Source organism: Drosophila persimilis, unplaced genomic scaffold, assembly GCF_003286085.1.
Source record: "Drosophila persimilis strain 14011-0111.01,24,50 unplaced genomic scaffold, DperRS2 tig00000124-arrow-pilon, whole genome shotgun sequence".
In the NCBI taxonomy this organism is placed as follows: Eukaryota; Metazoa; Arthropoda; class Insecta; order Diptera; family Drosophilidae; genus Drosophila; species Drosophila persimilis.
Genome location: NW_020825294.1, coordinates 4,723,157 through 4,740,376, shown reverse-complemented (window position 1 = coordinate 4,740,376; position 17,220 = coordinate 4,723,157). Strand labels below are relative to the sequence as shown.

Here is a 17,220-nt window from a genome sequence, read left to right as displayed (position 1 = left end):
GGGACTGGGGGCACCGCTCGGCGTTTATGGCACCCCGTTGCCGAGAGATCCGCTCATGGCAATTACCCCCTCAAACGTGTTGTTGTCTGGCCACTGTCTGCGCTCAATCATTTATTCTATTTGCGTGGCCACAGTTCAGTTCAGAGAGGAGTGTGCAGAGGAGAGTAAGCGAGAGAGAGAGCGTACCGTTGGCAAGGTAAAGCACCCACACTTGCACACACACTCAAATAATCGGACAGTAACCACCCACCACACCACTCCTCCAATCGAGAAGCTTTTGCTGTGGCCTTTCCTATGTTGTTGCTTGGCAAAGTGTCGAAAACGTTCAACAGCTGTCAGCGTACACTGAGGGAAAGTTGCAGCCGCTGAGAGCTAATTCTAGCAGGCATAGAATACTCGTAATCCTATGGGTAAACAAAATAAATATCTTTAAATGTATCTGCTACAAATGTCAATCGTGGTAATATCCACTGTTTAAGATACATTTTATATTTACAAAACTGAATTTAATCACTGGGTCTTAATTAGGGGTACTTGGAGGCCTATTGTCGAGCCTTAAAGATCGGACAGAGCTCATCAGACGAATTTAAGTCGTTTCCGACTATTACTGTTCATATGAAGTAATATTACTGTGGATTACTATTACTTACCAACGGTTTCTCGCAGTGCTGGTGCCACTCTTATCTTGGAGCTTTTTGCTGGCGTCCGTCTCGGCTGTGTGTGCTTGCTGGCGGCGAGAGAGCGCCGCATGAGCGAGCGTCAACACTCGCGAGCAAGTAAAAAGCAAAGTAAAGACCAGACCAGACCAGCGTCGGCTGCGTTCAGTCGGTGGCATTCATTTGGTGATCTTAACTCGAGACCGCAACACGCATACGCATTCGCACTCGCATCCGCACCGAGGCAGTGGCCCAGTACCGAGTACCGAATAACGAGAACCGAGAGCCGAGAACAACAACTCCACGCTCCGAATCCATCACCGTAGTACCCAATAACTTCTCTGCTGTGTTCGGTGCCCCCTTCGTGTTTGTGTGTTTTTGTGCTAAGGTTTTTCCTTGTCAGTTTTACAAGTTTCGAAAAGTCAACCCGAATATAATTGCATAATTAAGGAATTTTTCAAATATATCACAGAGTGCTGCGTGTGCGAAAAAACGTCCAACGCAGAACATACAAAAATATATAAATTATTGCCAGAAGAACAGACTGCTGAATCATCCGTAATATCTGTGTACATATATACACCGCACATCAGAAACGAAAAGTATATTAAAATCAGTTTTCGTAGCGTAGCCTTCACGAACCCCACGCCGTCCACGTCATCAACAAAAAAGAAATAAAAATTCACATTTTTTAAGCAATTTTAAGAGGGAAAGAAATTATAAACTATAAACGAACGAGTACTAACTGTAAACAACTAACAGGAAAGAGGAGAGACGAAAAGAGAGCGCCCGAAGATGTCGAAAAATAACGGAAAGTCCGAAAAAGCCGAATATGAATTCTATCAGCCCGCAAAGAAGCAGACGTTCAGACAAATGGTCTACGATTCCCAGGAGGGAACCTACTTCGGGCGAACCATCAAAAGTTGGGGTAAGCAGAAAGCAGAAACCACAAAGCGTAAAGCAGAGAAGAGAACTGATAAATGTGGAATCAAAGCAGGCACAAGAGAACTGTGGAGCAAAGACCCTTTTTGGATCACTATCTCACCCCCTTTCGGCTGTTCTAACATCTCAAAGTTCGCACATTTTGCATTAATATATACATAGGAATCATTCCATACCATCCCATCCCTCCTCCCTGTACAATCTGCATGAGTCGCCTCGACTCTGTACATAGAAACAAAAATGCGATGCGATGCGATTGTTTATATATAATGAGCACACATGTCGGTCATTCGGTTATGGGATCCCACTATATATATGGAAGAGTAGTATGTACTCTGTATGTTTGTCGTCATGTATCACCGCTTATCAGCTCATTTGGCGACTCATTTTGTGGTAGACAAAATAGTAGAGAAAAGCGGGACAGGCTTTGGAAATCTCCACTGCGGGTGCACCACAGAAAAAATGTGTTTAGTCAATGTTTGGGCCTATAAAAAAAAACCAGATAAAAATAATTAAGAGACCTGAGCTGTCGCCCTGATAAACCTAGCCATCATCCAGCGACTTTTATTTGAGTGTAATTAAAACAAAATATCATTAGGATTTATAACCAGAGAGAGAAAATGATGATTTCCTCCACCCACAGGCCACAGTTGGGTTGGCAACGTGACGTTCGGTGGCTGTGCCAGCAATAACCAGATCTTTGCTGGTTTATAATTTGCATTTGTAGGGGAGATTTTCTTGGAAAAGATCTATGATTTATACTATAGAAAAAAGTGATTACGTACGAGTGTTCTTTTTAGGAGTTTTTATCATGGAAATGGTTTCCCGACCACCCTCAGATCTCCTCATCTATTCTACGAGTATTCCCCATAATTTGTAATGTTTTATTCATTGCTTTTCTTCTCTGTGATGGATCTCTTGAAATATAAACATTAAGATTTAGTGCATTTTTATTCCGTTTGCCTTTCTTTCACTTGAATTGTACGAGTAATTACAGTGAAAGCTCTCTGGTGCGGACACCTACGGTGTGATTGTTCCTACTTATTTCAATTTAGCTCTGCATTCCCTCTCATAGCCAGCACAGCGAAGCATATTTTAACGATAATGCAAATTCTTGCCATTCGAAATGGACACGGACACACGTCTACTGAAGAGAAAGAGAGAGGCATGAGAGTGAGGGCCCATGTAGAGCGGGAGGTGTGTGTGGCACGGCACCCCGCCGTCTGGTCGATGCTTCTGTCGCCTATAATATTTGCCTTTTATAATATGTAAGTTCTGTAAACAAACTCAAGGGCGGGATCTCTCGAACACCGATATTCCGCTCTGAAACACTGAAATGCAATATTGATATTACGTACTCGCACATTCCCTTCCAAAAGGGGGGGGCTTCGGGGCACGTACAGAAGTGGCTTTGGCGACACCTCGTTTTAGCAATTCGAAAATTGTTATCGGCGGTTGTCTTCCAATGGCGAATGCGAGTACGTTCTCTTGACGTCATTTATTTGCTTTTAATTAACTTGGCCAAGTTCTCAGCAAATTGATATGCAATTTGTTTGCCCAGCTAAAACCCCCATTCCATGGGGCAGAGTAGAGTACAGTAGAGTCCCCTGGAAGCTCTAATTACTCTTGAAATGTCGAACATAATCCTTCCGTTTCTGAGTCATTTTAGGTAGTTTGTCATTAGCCCACTGCGGGGACACACCTCTGTCAGTACAGTACTATGTAAAATTGTCTGTTCCGCTAATGTCTGCCATTAAATCGGGTTCATGGTTGCCCCCACCTCCCGGTTCAGAATGGCAATTTTTGGCATGTCCATGCGGCCCTAATGGCTACTGTCGAAAGTAACGCAACGGCCACTGGGCTCCCACTGGGGGAAGGCAGAGTGTTATCCGCAGAAATGATCTAGAATTATCTATACAAACTGATCAAACAAAAGGTTAACCCCCAGATCGAAAAACCCATAAATAAATGGCTGGAAAATTAATTTGATTTAAGCCTGATTTCGAATTCAAGTCAAAAGCATTCGACTGGACGCTTGGCTAAGTTTTGATTTCCATTAATTAACGCAATGAGAATTTGTTGTTTAGTTTTGGTTGTTGTTTTTGTGTTTTTTTGAAGGGGAGAGGGACCTTGCTGTGTGGAACCGGTTAAGCGGGTTTTTTGTTTTTGGAAATGCTTTCGCTTCGTTACAAATTTCGGGTTCTATCGCTCGTACATATGTATATGATACTCTCAGGCATAACCTGTGCTGTATTCCGAGTATACTCGATTAAGAAACTCATTGGATTTGCTTTGCTGATCAGTGCAACCGCAACAGCACTGGTATTACCACTGCCACTGCCACTGCCACTGCCCTGGCCAGTTTCTAAATCAGGCTCAAACCGGTTAGAACCGCATTTCGCCGGTTACATCTCATTTCCCTTTTAATCTGTCAATCCCCTCCCCCCACCCTTCCCGCCCACACCCCGCCTTGGCACACGCCCCATCTATACGCTGCAGCCCCCCACTGTCCCCCCTGCATTGACAGTCGCTAACTAATTGTCACGATAGCGACAAAGTCAGGGCCCAAAGCAAACATTTCATCTCAATTAAGCCACAGGAAGTAGCTCTAATTTGCGTACAAATGTCGAACCCAATGCAAAATTTATCTATGCAATTTTCCAATCTACTCGAATTCCGAGGAACTCCTCTATGTTCCTGGTGATAAATCTCTATGAAAAGGGAGAGATCACTGCCATTGAAGATGATCCTATCTGCCTTGGAAAGACTTTAACTTTCAGATCTTTTCCGACAAGGAAGAGGTTCGTTGAGTAAAACTGTTCCCCTAAGTGATATTTATTACCTTGTTCTCGCTTGATTTATCCGGGTATACTAGACATCGCCCACCTGATTCTGAGATCCGTTCCACAGCGCTAATTCGCCTCTGGGCAAACGAGCGTCCAAGTTCGGGGCGTTTATTTTTTTGCATTCATATTTTACATGATTTAAACACAGCTTATTCTAAGAATTACCATTTTTCCAACGGAGGAAAAAGACCATTGAAAATGCTAGAACTGTGTTAGATCTAGCAGTCCAGTTCCACCTCCATTGGGTATCTTTCAACATATGTAGATCATTCACTGGCTGCTCTTCTATCCATTCCCGGCACCTCTTCCATTCCATTTATTTCTTCAACTTTTTCAGCTTATTTTCGTTTTTATTCGTTGTTTTTTTTTGGTGCAATAAAATGCTAAATTAGCAGAAATAAACATGCATATATAAATACCATATTTCCTCATAATGGTACACTCGTACCCACCATAATTGCCCCCAAAGACCTAGAAACTTTTGTTTGCATAAAGAAAAAAGTTTTCCGGTATTTTTTTTCGGGATAATTCGAGTGGTGAAGGGGATCGGCCAGTCCATAACGAGGTCCCAGACAGATATCAATGACCAATTTGTCTTGAAGCCCCGAACAAAATGACAAAAAATGTATCAAACTTTGGTTTGGTGGGAGGATGGGGGATTGGGAGGGACAACGACAAACCCCACCCGCATTATATCAAGGATATAATCAGCAAACTAAACGTTTGACTGTTTGGGTTTGGGTTTGGGCTGCCATGTGAAATTAATTCACTTAAATGCCGCAGAGTATGCTATAGGCCCTAAACACATACCCAGAAAGGGAGAAGAGTCCTCTTTGTGTGTGTCTAGGACGATGACGCATGACACAAAGGGTGCGGCGAACCCTAACAAACAGAGCGGCGGCGCCAATGCGTCGGGCGACACGCTCTCCATTTGGGATATCTCAGAGGGGTGTCCCTGTGCCCTCCCCGCACAACAATCTGGCCTGCTATCCACGTCTGGTGCTGGCGCTGGTCCTTGGTCCTGCTCCCTGTTGCCCTCTTCCCTGGGTAATGGCTATAATGATGACAGGACACCAACAAGTTGCATCGTTTCGTCGTTATATCTTTGTTGTCCTTGCTTACGTTTTCGTTCTCCTTGGTTCGGTGGCGTCATAATTGTTGCTTCCTTTAAGAGCTTTGCGTTTTCCCCTGGGAAAATTTGTGAGAAGTGAAGTTAAGCCTCGAGGAAAAACCTGAGATTCGTTGTGCAGATTTCCATTCAGAAGTTGAGGCATTTCCCGCGAGGCAGCCCGCCTTCATTAACCAAATGAGTTGCGGCTTTCCGGCCAAGAGTACACCGCAACACCGCAACACCCCAACAACGCGTTAAGAACCATTAAAGTTCCCGCTTATCGCTTATCGCCTATCGCCTAGGTGTATGCACTAGAACCGCAAACCGATGGTCCTGGGTGTCCTGTGCGCCATATGTGCGTCCTGCACGAAACTAAATTATTAACTTTCGCGTGGCCTTGATGGGTTTACTTGGATGACCAAAGCAGCGCCACCGACCAGGACGAGGACCACGACGAGAACGAGGCTATCAATCCTGGGTCATGCAAACTTTCTAGCATTTCACTTTGGGAGTGGAAGTGGAAGTGGAAGTGGCGGTGGGTTGGGAGTGGCCCTACCACCCCTAAGTTCCCTCTATATAGGTCACGGGCTCTTTAAGTTTGTTTACCGCATCAACGGATAGCGGGACAGACGGACCCCGGACACAAGGATAGGGCTAGAGCTGGCTGCCTTCGTCCTCTCACTGATTGTCGAGGAGTGTTATTATTAAAACTTGGTCAATGGCGACTGGTTGCACAATGAATCCAAGGAGGAGAAGGAGGAGGAGGAGCAGAGGCAGCAGCAGGTTTCCTCTTGATGAATCACATTTACTGTTATGCATCGAGGATAACCTGATACGATACGATACATATATTTTCCCCCTCGCCAGGAGATCTTTGACGGACTTTTATATAAAAGTTGAATAAGTTTTGCGCCACGGACATGGGCTCCAGGTTCTCCATGGGATGGGATGTGTGTGCGTCTATTCTTTGGCTACTTTTTATTATTTTTCAAATTCGTTTCCAATTTGTGTTGAACGCTAATTTTAGCTAGGTAGCTGACCTCTTTAGGCCACACCGTACATTATTCTCTGCTCTACTCGTACGTACGTACATCTATCTGTATCCGAATCTGTAGATGTATCTGTAGATCTCAAGTTTATTTTCGTTTTGGTCTGCGAAGAGTCAAAAACGAAATATATTTCAAGGCAAGACAGCTTGCAGGCATATGCCAAAATCCGACACATCGCGTGGCATTCAAATTGGTTCGAAATACTTGAAGGAACATATATTTGAAATTAGAATTTTTAATTATGTTTAACTTTGCCAAGTGCAAAGGGAACTAGACATTAAATATTAATTCCATTCCCAAGTAAGCGGTAATGTAATTTTTTACGATTCGTCCATTAATGCAATGGGAAAAAACCCCCCACGGGAGAAATCGGCTCCATCTGTCCCATTAAGTGAGCAAATAAATGTGTATGTCATTTGTTTCGCATGCACCTAATACGTGGTAGCTATATGGTATGGGGTATATGGTGGTTATCCATCAAGGAGTTGTCAAATGCAGGTTCTATAAAGAAGTTTATCGATTTCGAATGGTGAGGGTGGAGGGCCCTGCCCTTCCCTTATTGCCACGAAGACATATGAATGTTTTTGGGGGACTCTCGACTGGCTCTACTGCCTGTACTGACTGTCTGCTGCTGTCATGTAATCGTAAGCATGTAGCAGACAAGAATTCATTATATGTACATTGGATATTGGTTACCAGAGCCACGGGGCGTGCGTTGTCTCGTCCCACCTTCGTGGTCACGGCGGTTGTGGTGGTGGTTGACTTGCTGGCGTCATACCTCATACCAAACTATCACCACATATTGCCTGTCTCTGGGCCTCTACGCTGCGGTCATTGCCAAACTTATTTCCTTGTACTTGAACACAGGCACATTATAGTGTTTCTAGAATTCGACTTGGCAACAGGCAGGCGAAAGAACGAACCATTTTGGCGATTGGCTTTTGGCGGGCAGTGTCTGAAAGTTTGATGAGCGAAGAATTGAAAACTCAAATATGGTCGAAAGTCGTTAGCGGTGAAGGCCGTCTATCGATTACCTATTGATAGGCTTTCCTTCCTTCCTTCCTTGCTTCCATTGCGGCTGTTCAAACAAGTGTTGCTCAATGATGATGAGGGAAATGACAGATGGACAGACAGTCAAGGGTAGTCCCATACCAATTCCCCCAAAAAAGTAATCGTTGCAAGTCGAGCAGCGGCCAGGGGTTTGATGGGGGGTGGAGCACTGTACTTTTTCCAGTTCGCGCATTGTATTCGATTCGATTCGATTCATTCATACGATTCACTTGAGTGTTCATTCCATCGCTTTGGGTCCGTCATGTCGCTCCGTGTTCTGTGTTCCGTGCCGTGCTCTCTGGGATCGGGCTGTCAGTTTCGGTTTGGTGTGTCCGATGTTGCCCGCTTATTTATGCAATAGCTCTGGGGTCTCTGGGTCTCGGATACCGGGTCCCGGGTCCGGTGTCCGATGCGGGACCTCAAGCGAAAGTAACAAGCAGTCCGAAACCCAACATACGAGTATCCATTCATCCATCCATCCATCCACTGGATTCTCGCTGAGTCGTCAATGTTAATGACATTGAAATACAGAGCACATACGCCGGACAGAACGACGTTCCGCTCCCCTATCCCATTCCGTCCTCCGACTTTCTGTTTGTGTTTGCTGCTGCTGCAACACAGTCGTAAGCATTCGATTAGCTGCGTGCTGTTCTGTTCTGTTTGGATTGCATAAAGCCCACCCCTCGGACAACAACCCACACATCCCCCCCACACAGTATACAGTCACAAGTATGCACATCCCCCCACCAAATGGCCCCCATTTCCGTGAATGAAAAAAACAATCAAAAACGTGTCAATGCAAATCTGCATAAATACACGGAATAGATTGCACAAGTGTCGCTGCTCTTGAAGGTTCTCTGGAAGGTGGAAATATAAGATGATATTTCCTTACTAAAGCCGCATTCTTTGTATCTCTATTTACAGGACAACTGATGCTGTTCTATGGCATCTTCTACATCGTTTTGGCCACCTTGTTCTCCATCTGCATGCAGGGTCTGTTGTCTACGATCAGCAGCAAAGAGCCCAAGTGGCAGCTGAAGGACTCCCTGATAGGCACCAATCCCGGCCTGGGCTTCCGTCCGTTGAGCGAGCAAACCGAGCGCGGATCGGTCATCGAGTTCGATGGCAAGAAGCCAGCAGAAAGTGACTACTGGATTGAGTTGATTGATGAATTCTTGATAGGTAAAGGGCACACCTACACAGAACGGATATCGAAACAGCTACTCAACTATTTCGCTTTACAGACTACAATCACACCGAGGGTCGGGAGATGAAGCATTGCGGCTTTGGACAGACCCACAATCCCATCGACGTTTGCGTAGTGAATACGGAACTGTTTGGCGCCTGCTCGAAGGCCAACAACTATGGCTACAAGTCCAACGAGCCCTGCATATTCCTCAAGCTGAACAAGATCTTTGGCTGGGTGCCCGAAGTGTACGACGCTCCCGAGAAGGGCATGCCCGAGGATCTGACCCGGCTCATTACCAACACGAGTCAAGAGGAGGTACATAACTATTTCTCCGAGCTTTTTTCTATGGGATATTAACTGATGTATCGCTTGTCTTTCAGCGGAAACAAATCTGGGTCAGCTGCAATGGACATCTGGGCAAGGACAAGGAGAACTTCCAGAACATCAGCTACTATCCCAGCCAGGGATTCCCCAGCTTCTACTATCCCTACCTCAATCAGCCGGGCTATCTGAGTCCCCTGGTCGCCGTGCAGTTCCACTCGCCGCCCAAGGGCCAGATGCTGGACGTGGAGTGCCGTGCCTGGGCCAAGAACGTCATCTACAGCGGCAGTGCCCGCGATCGCATGGGTTCGGTGACCTTCCAGATTGTCGTGGAGTAAGCGCCGGTCCGATCGTCTGAAACTGTCGCCAACTTGTGATCGCAACCACAAACACTAGCCATATGCATGGGGCGAGGATATGGCATTCGCATCTACCACCATTCAACCACCTACCATTCTACCTAACTACAAGAGATACACACAGAAACACACACCCACACAGAAGATAGAAGATACATACATATATAGAAGATATGCATATGGAGAGAAGAGAGAGTATTGTATATATTTATATGAAGAAAAGAAAGAGTAATCCGAGCGTCAATTCAAAACAGAAATTGTGGCTCACCGGCACACGGCCCAAAACGAATGGGAACGGAAATAGATGTGGAAATGCATAAATGAAAATCTTTAAATGAAAAGTTCAAATCGTACACACACGCAATTGTTGTTATAGCTTGTCGGCTTGTCTACTGCTATAGTGTTATTATTATTAATATTTATCTATTATTTTTATTATGAATTCTTGTAATTACGATCATTACCTTCTGTCAGTTGTATTTAGTTTGTATTTATAAATGTTATACCATGCCCAAGAACTACTCGATTCTCGTTTGTTTTCTCCTCCTCCTCCACCCCCACCTCTTTGCCCGTTGCTCCACCGCCCACCCCGTTGAATTCTGTACAAAGAAGTAACTAAATAAATTGTAATTGTTAAATCTTATGTAAAGCATGGAACCGTTGGAATCGTTGGTATCGAATCGCTTCCATGTTTGCCTAAATCTAATGATTATTTCGTTTTACGAACAACTGAAAAAGTTTTCAAGTCAAGAGCTTTGCCACCCACAGTGCAACCAACCGAGAAATTCCAGCCATATTCAAGCGCGCGATTATTACACACCACACCACGAAATTTCACGAAACAAAAAACATTTGTATCATTTATCTAATAAGATTTTTCGGGATTACTCGCGACTCGTGCGAAAACGAAACGAAATGAAATTAAGCTAATTATGTTTTTGTGTTGCAAACATTTAATGAATAAAGAAAGAAACAGAAATATTTGTCAGTCAGTGGCGGTTTCGATCCGATCGAAAATTTCGTCGTGCATATTGAATATATATGTATATGTATTAAGGATCTATTGGAGTTGGTCGTCTCGGGACAAAGAATAAGAATAAGAAATTAGCTCGTACCTTTGTCAAGTCCATTGGAACGCATTGGGCTCAAAAAAATAGAGCATCGCGCACCGAGTTTGCTTAACAAGTTTTCTTAATTAAAAATAAGCGGGACAATAAAACGCCACTAACTTTATAAACAGCTGTGCTCTGAGCGCTACAAAATGTTATTGCACTGTTAAGTGCGACTGTGTTGCGCTAACAGCACCACTAATGTAAATTACATATACTCTACATAATAGCTACATGTACATACAAGTGGCGACACCTGACGGCACCAGGCTGTATTTTCTGCCGCGAGATTCAAAATTATGTATATTTTAATTCAACTTTTTATTAGTACGAATTTAATAACATATTTTCGAAATATTCTTTCTTACATTAGAGACAGAATATTGCATAGTTATTGGATCTTGATTTGTAACAATGGAATGCTTTTGTTGTTGCTGCGAAGGTTGGATAGTTAAGGTATTGTTGCATTTCTGTTGTTTTTTGTTTGGTAGACATATACGATTATAGTACTTTCATAGATTTAATTTACAGTTATATCTAGATAAAGTAATCACAAAATATTATTATCACAATTTATGGATATACATGTATATATTAGTATTGTATTCATTTCATTGATGGCATTACTGCAACTGGCTAAAACCCAAAACTTATTTCGAATGGAACCTGCGACTTTTTTTCAAATAAGGGATATGCCGTGCTTCTATCTCTCGATATGTCTAGAGATATTAGGTTTTATATCGAACTTGAAACAAAAAAGGACGAAATCGCAAATCAAAATCAGTTGCAGAACACCAAAAGCATCCGAAAAACTGAAAACTTTCAAACGAAAACTTGAAACTTGACTGTTTGCTTAGCTACTTTAAGTTAGGATTAGCTTTGGAGTTGTCTTGAGACAGAAAAAGGTTTAGCTTTGGAGGAGACGAAGTGTGAAACGCTTTCATTAGGTACTTGAGGAAAAGTAAGAGCTGTCGAGAGGCAAAGAAATGTGATCTAAATACACTCGTAAGTTATATAAGGAAAGATAGATGGGCTTACCTTGGCTTATCGTGCGCCCCAGAGTTCCGTCTCATGGTACATGCGATGGACATTGTCTCGGATGAGCTTTGCTTTATCTGGAAAGTGTATGAGATTGTAGACACAACTACGATTGAATCAGATGCTGTATCTATTACCCTTGGATAGTTCGTGGCCCTGAGCATGTCGTTTGAGAAAGTCGATGCACAATTCCTTGGGTGTGCCCAGCGAATGCATGTTGCAGGTCAGGGCGCTGAAGGTGAGGGGATATTAGACTACAATGTTGGGAACTATCATCCGAAAAACTCACCCCAGATGCCGGAATACAGTGTCCTCGTGTTCTTTACCCAGCACCGGCGGCTGTCCGGGACTCAATTTGCTTTGCCTTCGGGTCGCCGGAGGATAACCCGAGTTTGCGCCCTGATGCGAGGAGCTGGATGAGGAATCGGGTCCATGCTTGCGCACGGGTTTATCTGCAGTTTCCGGTGCTGTGGTCCCCGTTGGAGCTGGCGTTAGAGGTGCCTCTGTTCCTGGGATGGAGACCCGTTGCTGCTTCTTATGCTGACGTCTCTGCTGGCGCCGCTGTACGTTGGCGAGGCGATGCTCCCGATCCGCCTGCATGGCGTCCCAGAGGACAGTGTCCCAGAAGTGCAGCTGATGCCAGATGGGCTGCTGCCGTAGGGAGAGAAACAGGTACTCGCGATAGGGATCGCAGCCAGGAACTTCAACTGAAAATGAGACTGTAAATTGGAGGTTTCTTTGATTTGGGTTGCCTTCAGAACTCACTTTCGTGGTAGAAGAGAAAACAGAGATTCATGAGCACCGATGCCGGGCCAAAGTCCTCGCATTCCCCACACTCGAACAGGGCCAAGGCAAAGTACTGAGGCAGTCCGTGGAAGGTGACCGATTCGAGACGCTTCGTTTTGTTGCGCTGCTCAGTGAGGAAGCGCGTGAACCAGAGACGACCGATCTCCAGGCGGAGCAGGACCCCGAACTCCGACTTCAGCTCCAGGTTGACGCACGCAGTATTGTAGAACAGCAGCTCGGTGAAGAGCCTCATGAACTCCTTGACGGGCTCCTCCCCGGCGCGGCAGTCCAGACTGATGGAGGAGGCCCACGAGGGCACCGAATTCTGCGACTCGGAGCGGATAAAGTGCCGCCAGTCGGTGGACTCAACGCTGGGGCTGGCCAGCACCTGGTCCACCTCATCCCGCAGGCTGGTCAGGGTGCTGCTATTGGAAGTGCGACTGCGCGGTGGCACTCGCATCGAGTTGCTGCCGGCTCCCCAGGGCTGACGGTTGACCGAGCCAGCGCCACCTCCCCCGCCGCCGACTTCTCCTCCCCCTTCTGTGGGCGGCTGCACATCGATGTGGGGCGGATTGGCCTCCAGCAGTTCAATAATGCGTTGCATGTCCTTCTGCACGTCCATCTCACTGCGCCGGGCTCCGGCAATGGCCCTGGGCCGCTCATAGCCTCCCGAGTTGCGGCTCTCAATGGAATCCGAGCGCGTGGTGCTGCTCACATCGTGGGAGCGCGGTGCTGCTGCCGCCCCCGCCCCCGCCGCTGCCGCTGCCGCATTCTCGGGCAGCGATATGGAGCTGCTCTCGTCGCTGCTGCTGCCCCCAGAGCTGCTGGACGAAGCCGAGTTGGACCTTTGCTGCCCAGCAGCTGCCCCTCGTTTCGGGGCCCCATGACGGCCCCGAGTGGGCTCCGGGCGGGGACCTAAGTGTTGGACTAGAGTTCTGCAATGACTAGTTTCCCATTGAAGTTCTACTATATCTTACGTGGCGCCAGATTGGGTTGTCTGTAGCGACCCGAGATGATCTCCTCATGGGCACGGCGAGCCTTCACCCGACGTCCCTCAAAATCGATTTTTGTGTAGTCAATCGTCTCATCAACTGCGGAGAGTATTACATGATATAGAGATATAGAACGATGATTTAGGGGCTCTACTCACACTTGGGGATGTCCTCATCGTCATCACAGTAATCCGAATCGCTACTGCTGTAGCTCAAAGTCAACTGAAAATACGAGAGACTTTTCTTCAGAAACTTGAACATAGATTTGCGAGTATACCTAATTCTGTATTGGATCTATATTTGGGTAGACATTTAATTCAATACAAGCTACAATCATGCCTATTAAATCGTTATCCTTAAGTAATCAGATAATAAGTGTGGCATTTGAAAGTGGCTCCAGGCTTTTAAATTTGTAGAACAAGTATAAAAATGGATGTATGGATATCTTCTGATCTATCCTCCTATCTTTCTTGTGCTGCCCCACATAATCTGCCTTCAATAAAATTGTAAACAAATTGTTAATTCAAAGATTTATCCATATGTTTGTAGACATTCAAACAGATTAAATGTAAATTAGATAGATTAAAGCATTCCTAAACAGAATAACTAGAATAGAAGACATGTAGATCAAGGTTGTTGCCGAAGAAGTAAACCATAAACAAGACAGAGGTCAAGTCTAGGAAATACTCGGCCTTAATGAGGAAGATGGTTGGCATGGGGTGCATAAGTAATTAACGGAACCGACAAACGGTAAACAGACTTGGCACCCAGTTAGCACTCGTTTTCCCATTTTCCCCACTTACTCACTCGTCTGGTGCTCTGTTGAATATATAATTAATTTCAATCAAGGACGAGGCTGCAGGGCAGAGCACAGAGAAAGTCAAGTACAATGGAAACAGCTGAGCGTGTGCCTCCTGTCAGTCCTTGCCCCAATCCCAACGCAAGCGGCGACCACAGCCTTCACACCTCTCAGCCCAAAAGCCAACCCCCAACCAGCTCGATGCCACAAAGTGAAGGTCAAACGATTGCAGTGGCGGCGGCGGCGGTGGCGGCGGCAAAGCGGAAACAACAAGAGCAAATAGTACAGCACAGCAGAAAACTATCAAAGTGTCAGTCGCTTTTGCAGCATAGACAGAACCTATGTACAATCTGCAACAGCCACCACCTCCGAACCACCTCCGAACCGCCTCCGAACCACCCTCAATTACCTCCTTTCCCCATCGTTCATTACCAAGGCTAACCCAGTTTGCCGCCTAGAGATGTGCGTGTCAGGGGGTCGTGAATTGGAGCTATAGTAGGAGGAACCATTCGATGACAATTTATTGATCTTTGGCATGGATTGTATCAAAAACAATATAAATAGTAGGTGTAATGCCCATAAATTTCAGGTACATCGTGTACCAAACTGTCTTTGGTTCTATCACTTTCTATGTTATACTATATTCTTGACCCCTGATCGTGACTCACGTTCTCCTCTCTTGTACGAGTCCATCCATCGTACGTACCTTATTTGATATTCCGTTGAGCAGCTCATTGCTGTTGCCCAGCACAGTGAGAAACTTGGACTTGAGGGCCCCAATGCTGGGTGTTCGCTCCATGAACAATTTGATTTTGGATCGCTCACCGGCAAAGGCGGCCAGAGGCGGAGTTGTTCCCGGCACCGCTCCCGGTGTGGGGGCGGGCGGCGGTTTGGCATCCACCATTCTGCGGCTTCCCGCCTCGACGGTAGTGTCCCTGCTGGGTATGGCCTGGTTTCCGAACACTTTGATGCTTTTGGCCTATTGGATTTCTTCCTTTAGATTTGTATGTAGCTTCGATGGGGATTCACGAGTAGTTGTCGGATAAGTGGGCGCGGCCGGGGACCGCGTTGCGGCTGCTGCTGCTGTTGCAGATTTTAGTATCGATTTTTCATATGTTTTGTTCTTCTTATAACTACTCGTAGTATGTGTGTTAGTGGTACGATGTCGTATGGCCGTGTTCATTGGGTGAAGGTGAACTTTCTGCTCAGCTGATGCTGCACTTTTTGGCGCATTTTATATGGAACAAGGAAGATTTATGTGGGTTCTTTATTGTTTTTCAATATTAGATGTATTGTATCCTCTAAAGTTATCTTGATACTTGATATTTTGACTATAGTCAACACTTATGTCTCTCTATTTTCCAAGGTACGTAGCTTTTTTTGTGTTAAAGTTCATTTAAGCAACATTAAATATAACTTTTATCATCTCTTAGAGATTTCTTTCTACAAACTGTTGGTTATATATTATGTATTTTGAAATGGAATTATGTATTCTGGAATCATTATCATTTTCATTGCTGCCTGCAATATACTGACGCGAAAATCGTTAAATTATAAAGGCACTTCTTTCACTTTTTGTATTATATTTTGCATATATTCTTTCTTTTGAGAACCCGAGCGGGATATTAAATTTTCCATTTCCCTTTGCACACACAGGCACACACACTCGTGCACTCACACGCCCCTTTTGCACACGCAACGGGTTGTGGGCCAGTGTGGGAGTGGCAGGTGGAAAACTTAATTTGTTCTTCTGCCACGCGCGTCCATCGCCTGCAACGGAGCTTTGTTTTGCATCGTTCGCGACTATACCGGTCTCATTCTCATAATATCCCGTAAGCATACCGATGGAAAAACGACTTAGCCCACTTAGGCCCCCTTTATTTAAACTGGATAACAAGTTGAGTTAAGCCGCCAAAAATAATACAAACAATAATAATAATAAATACTCTTCTAGGTCCAACCTATCCTTCATCTTTGCTTAAGGAAAGCCCACGATATCGTTTACCTAAACTGCGCTAAAACTCTTAAAGATTCATAATTTTCGTGGAGAGTATTTTGATACCCCCCTGGTCAGCAATGGGTTAACCTCTCAGCCTTCATTCCTCGATTTTGATATTCCGTTGAATAATGACGGCTAACTGAGACCCTTAGCTCTGCCCACATAGTTTTGTCCCATTGATGAATACCTTTTCTAAGAGATGAACTACTTTTAAGTACTCCCATTTATTGTATTCTGACTAAAGCAATGTTTAAAAAAAAAGATCAACAGAAAACCGTGGCGAAGAAAAATCCCTCGTATCTACACCGCATCTACATGACATTAGACAGATGTACAATACTTCTACACTGTACTAGGAAAGAGCTTTCTCTCGCAGGAGAGAGCTTCTACATTTTGCCGGTGCAGAATCAGCTGTAGACGCAGCCGCATGCCATGCCGGCTTCGACGTCACCCGTGAGTCAAGGTCATTGGGTAGACGATGGACAAGGTGAATGCGTGGGCGTGTTGGGGGTGTTCTATCCCCCCAAAAAGCTGCGTGCGTGCAATTACCGAACTTTGACTCGTGTCACAGTCAATTGATTATGCATTTAAGAGTACATTCAGACCATTTGTTGGCCACTGCCTGCCATTGTTTCTCCCTACGGACAGACACGTGGACCCCCACGTGGACCTGCCACGGGGCGTCTTCAATTAAGTATCCCCATAATAGCATACAATATTCCATCAGCTAATGGTCTTTTGATTTGCACCACCTCCCACAGACAGCAGGTGGTGCTTATTATTCTGGTGCTCCCATTTCTTCCATCTTGCATCTCCTATAAGACTTCGTAATTTATTCTTATGGTTGGGTTATATATTCAGAAATATTCAAGGTTGCCTTTTTGGAGGGGAATTTCCAAGCGGATGAGTCTGGCTGGCTGCTGGCTGCTGCCTGGCAGGAGATCCCAGTGGATTGTTGTTTGGAATAAATCATA

The 17,220-nt window shown here is 45.2% G+C and overlaps 2 protein-coding genes across 4 annotated transcripts in view; one reads left to right on the top strand and one right to left on the bottom strand.

The window, feature by feature from the left end:
• Window positions 1-15,685, bottom strand: part of LOC6593338 — a 29,882-nt gene extending 14,197 nt beyond the window's left edge. The window contains exons 1-8 of one of the 3 annotated variants that reach the window (XM_026987656.1): window positions 14,954-15,684; window positions 13,607-13,670; window positions 13,434-13,547; window positions 12,436-13,383; window positions 11,960-12,377; window positions 11,808-11,902; window positions 11,671-11,747; window positions 11,576-11,600 (exon numbers count right to left, since the gene is read on the bottom strand). In XM_026987656.1, the coding sequence (XP_026843457.1) occupies window positions 11,677-11,747; window positions 11,808-11,902; window positions 11,960-12,377; window positions 12,436-13,383; window positions 13,434-13,547; window positions 13,607-13,670; window positions 14,954-15,151 (1,908 nt within the window). In that variant the 5' untranslated portion in view covers window positions 15,152-15,684 and the 3' untranslated portion in view covers window positions 11,576-11,600; window positions 11,671-11,676. Of the gene's footprint in view, window positions 1-11,575; window positions 11,601-11,670; window positions 11,748-11,807; window positions 11,903-11,959; window positions 12,378-12,435; window positions 13,384-13,433; window positions 13,548-13,606; window positions 13,671-14,953 lie in introns of those variants that run through there. The other 2 variants (XM_026987655.1, XM_002018704.2) reach the window with 2 other exon arrangements.
• On the top strand, window positions 836-10,175 carry LOC6593337 (sodium/potassium-transporting ATPase subunit beta-1). The gene is made up of 4 exons (XM_002018703.2): window positions 836-1,584; window positions 8,579-8,836; window positions 8,899-9,158; window positions 9,224-10,175. The coding sequence occupies exons 1-4, from the start codon at window positions 1,452-1,454 to the stop codon at window positions 9,500-9,502; spliced, it is 930 nt and encodes a 309-aa protein (XP_002018739.1). The 5' UTR covers window positions 836-1,451; the 3' UTR covers window positions 9,503-10,175.
• Window positions 15,686-17,220: the final 1,535 nt, after the last annotated feature.

Coding starts and splice junctions, on each gene's coding strand:
- LOC6593337 (XM_002018703.2), top strand. CDS start 1,452: ATGTCGAAAAATAACGGAAAGTCCGAAAAAGCCGAATATGAATTCTAT. Junction 1,585..8,578: donor GCGAACCATCAAAAGTTGGG/GTAAGCAGAAAG, acceptor CTCTATTTACAG/GACAACTGATGCTGTTCTAT. Junction 8,837..8,898: donor GATTGATGAATTCTTGATAG/GTAAAGGGCACA, acceptor TTCGCTTTACAG/ACTACAATCACACCGAGGGT.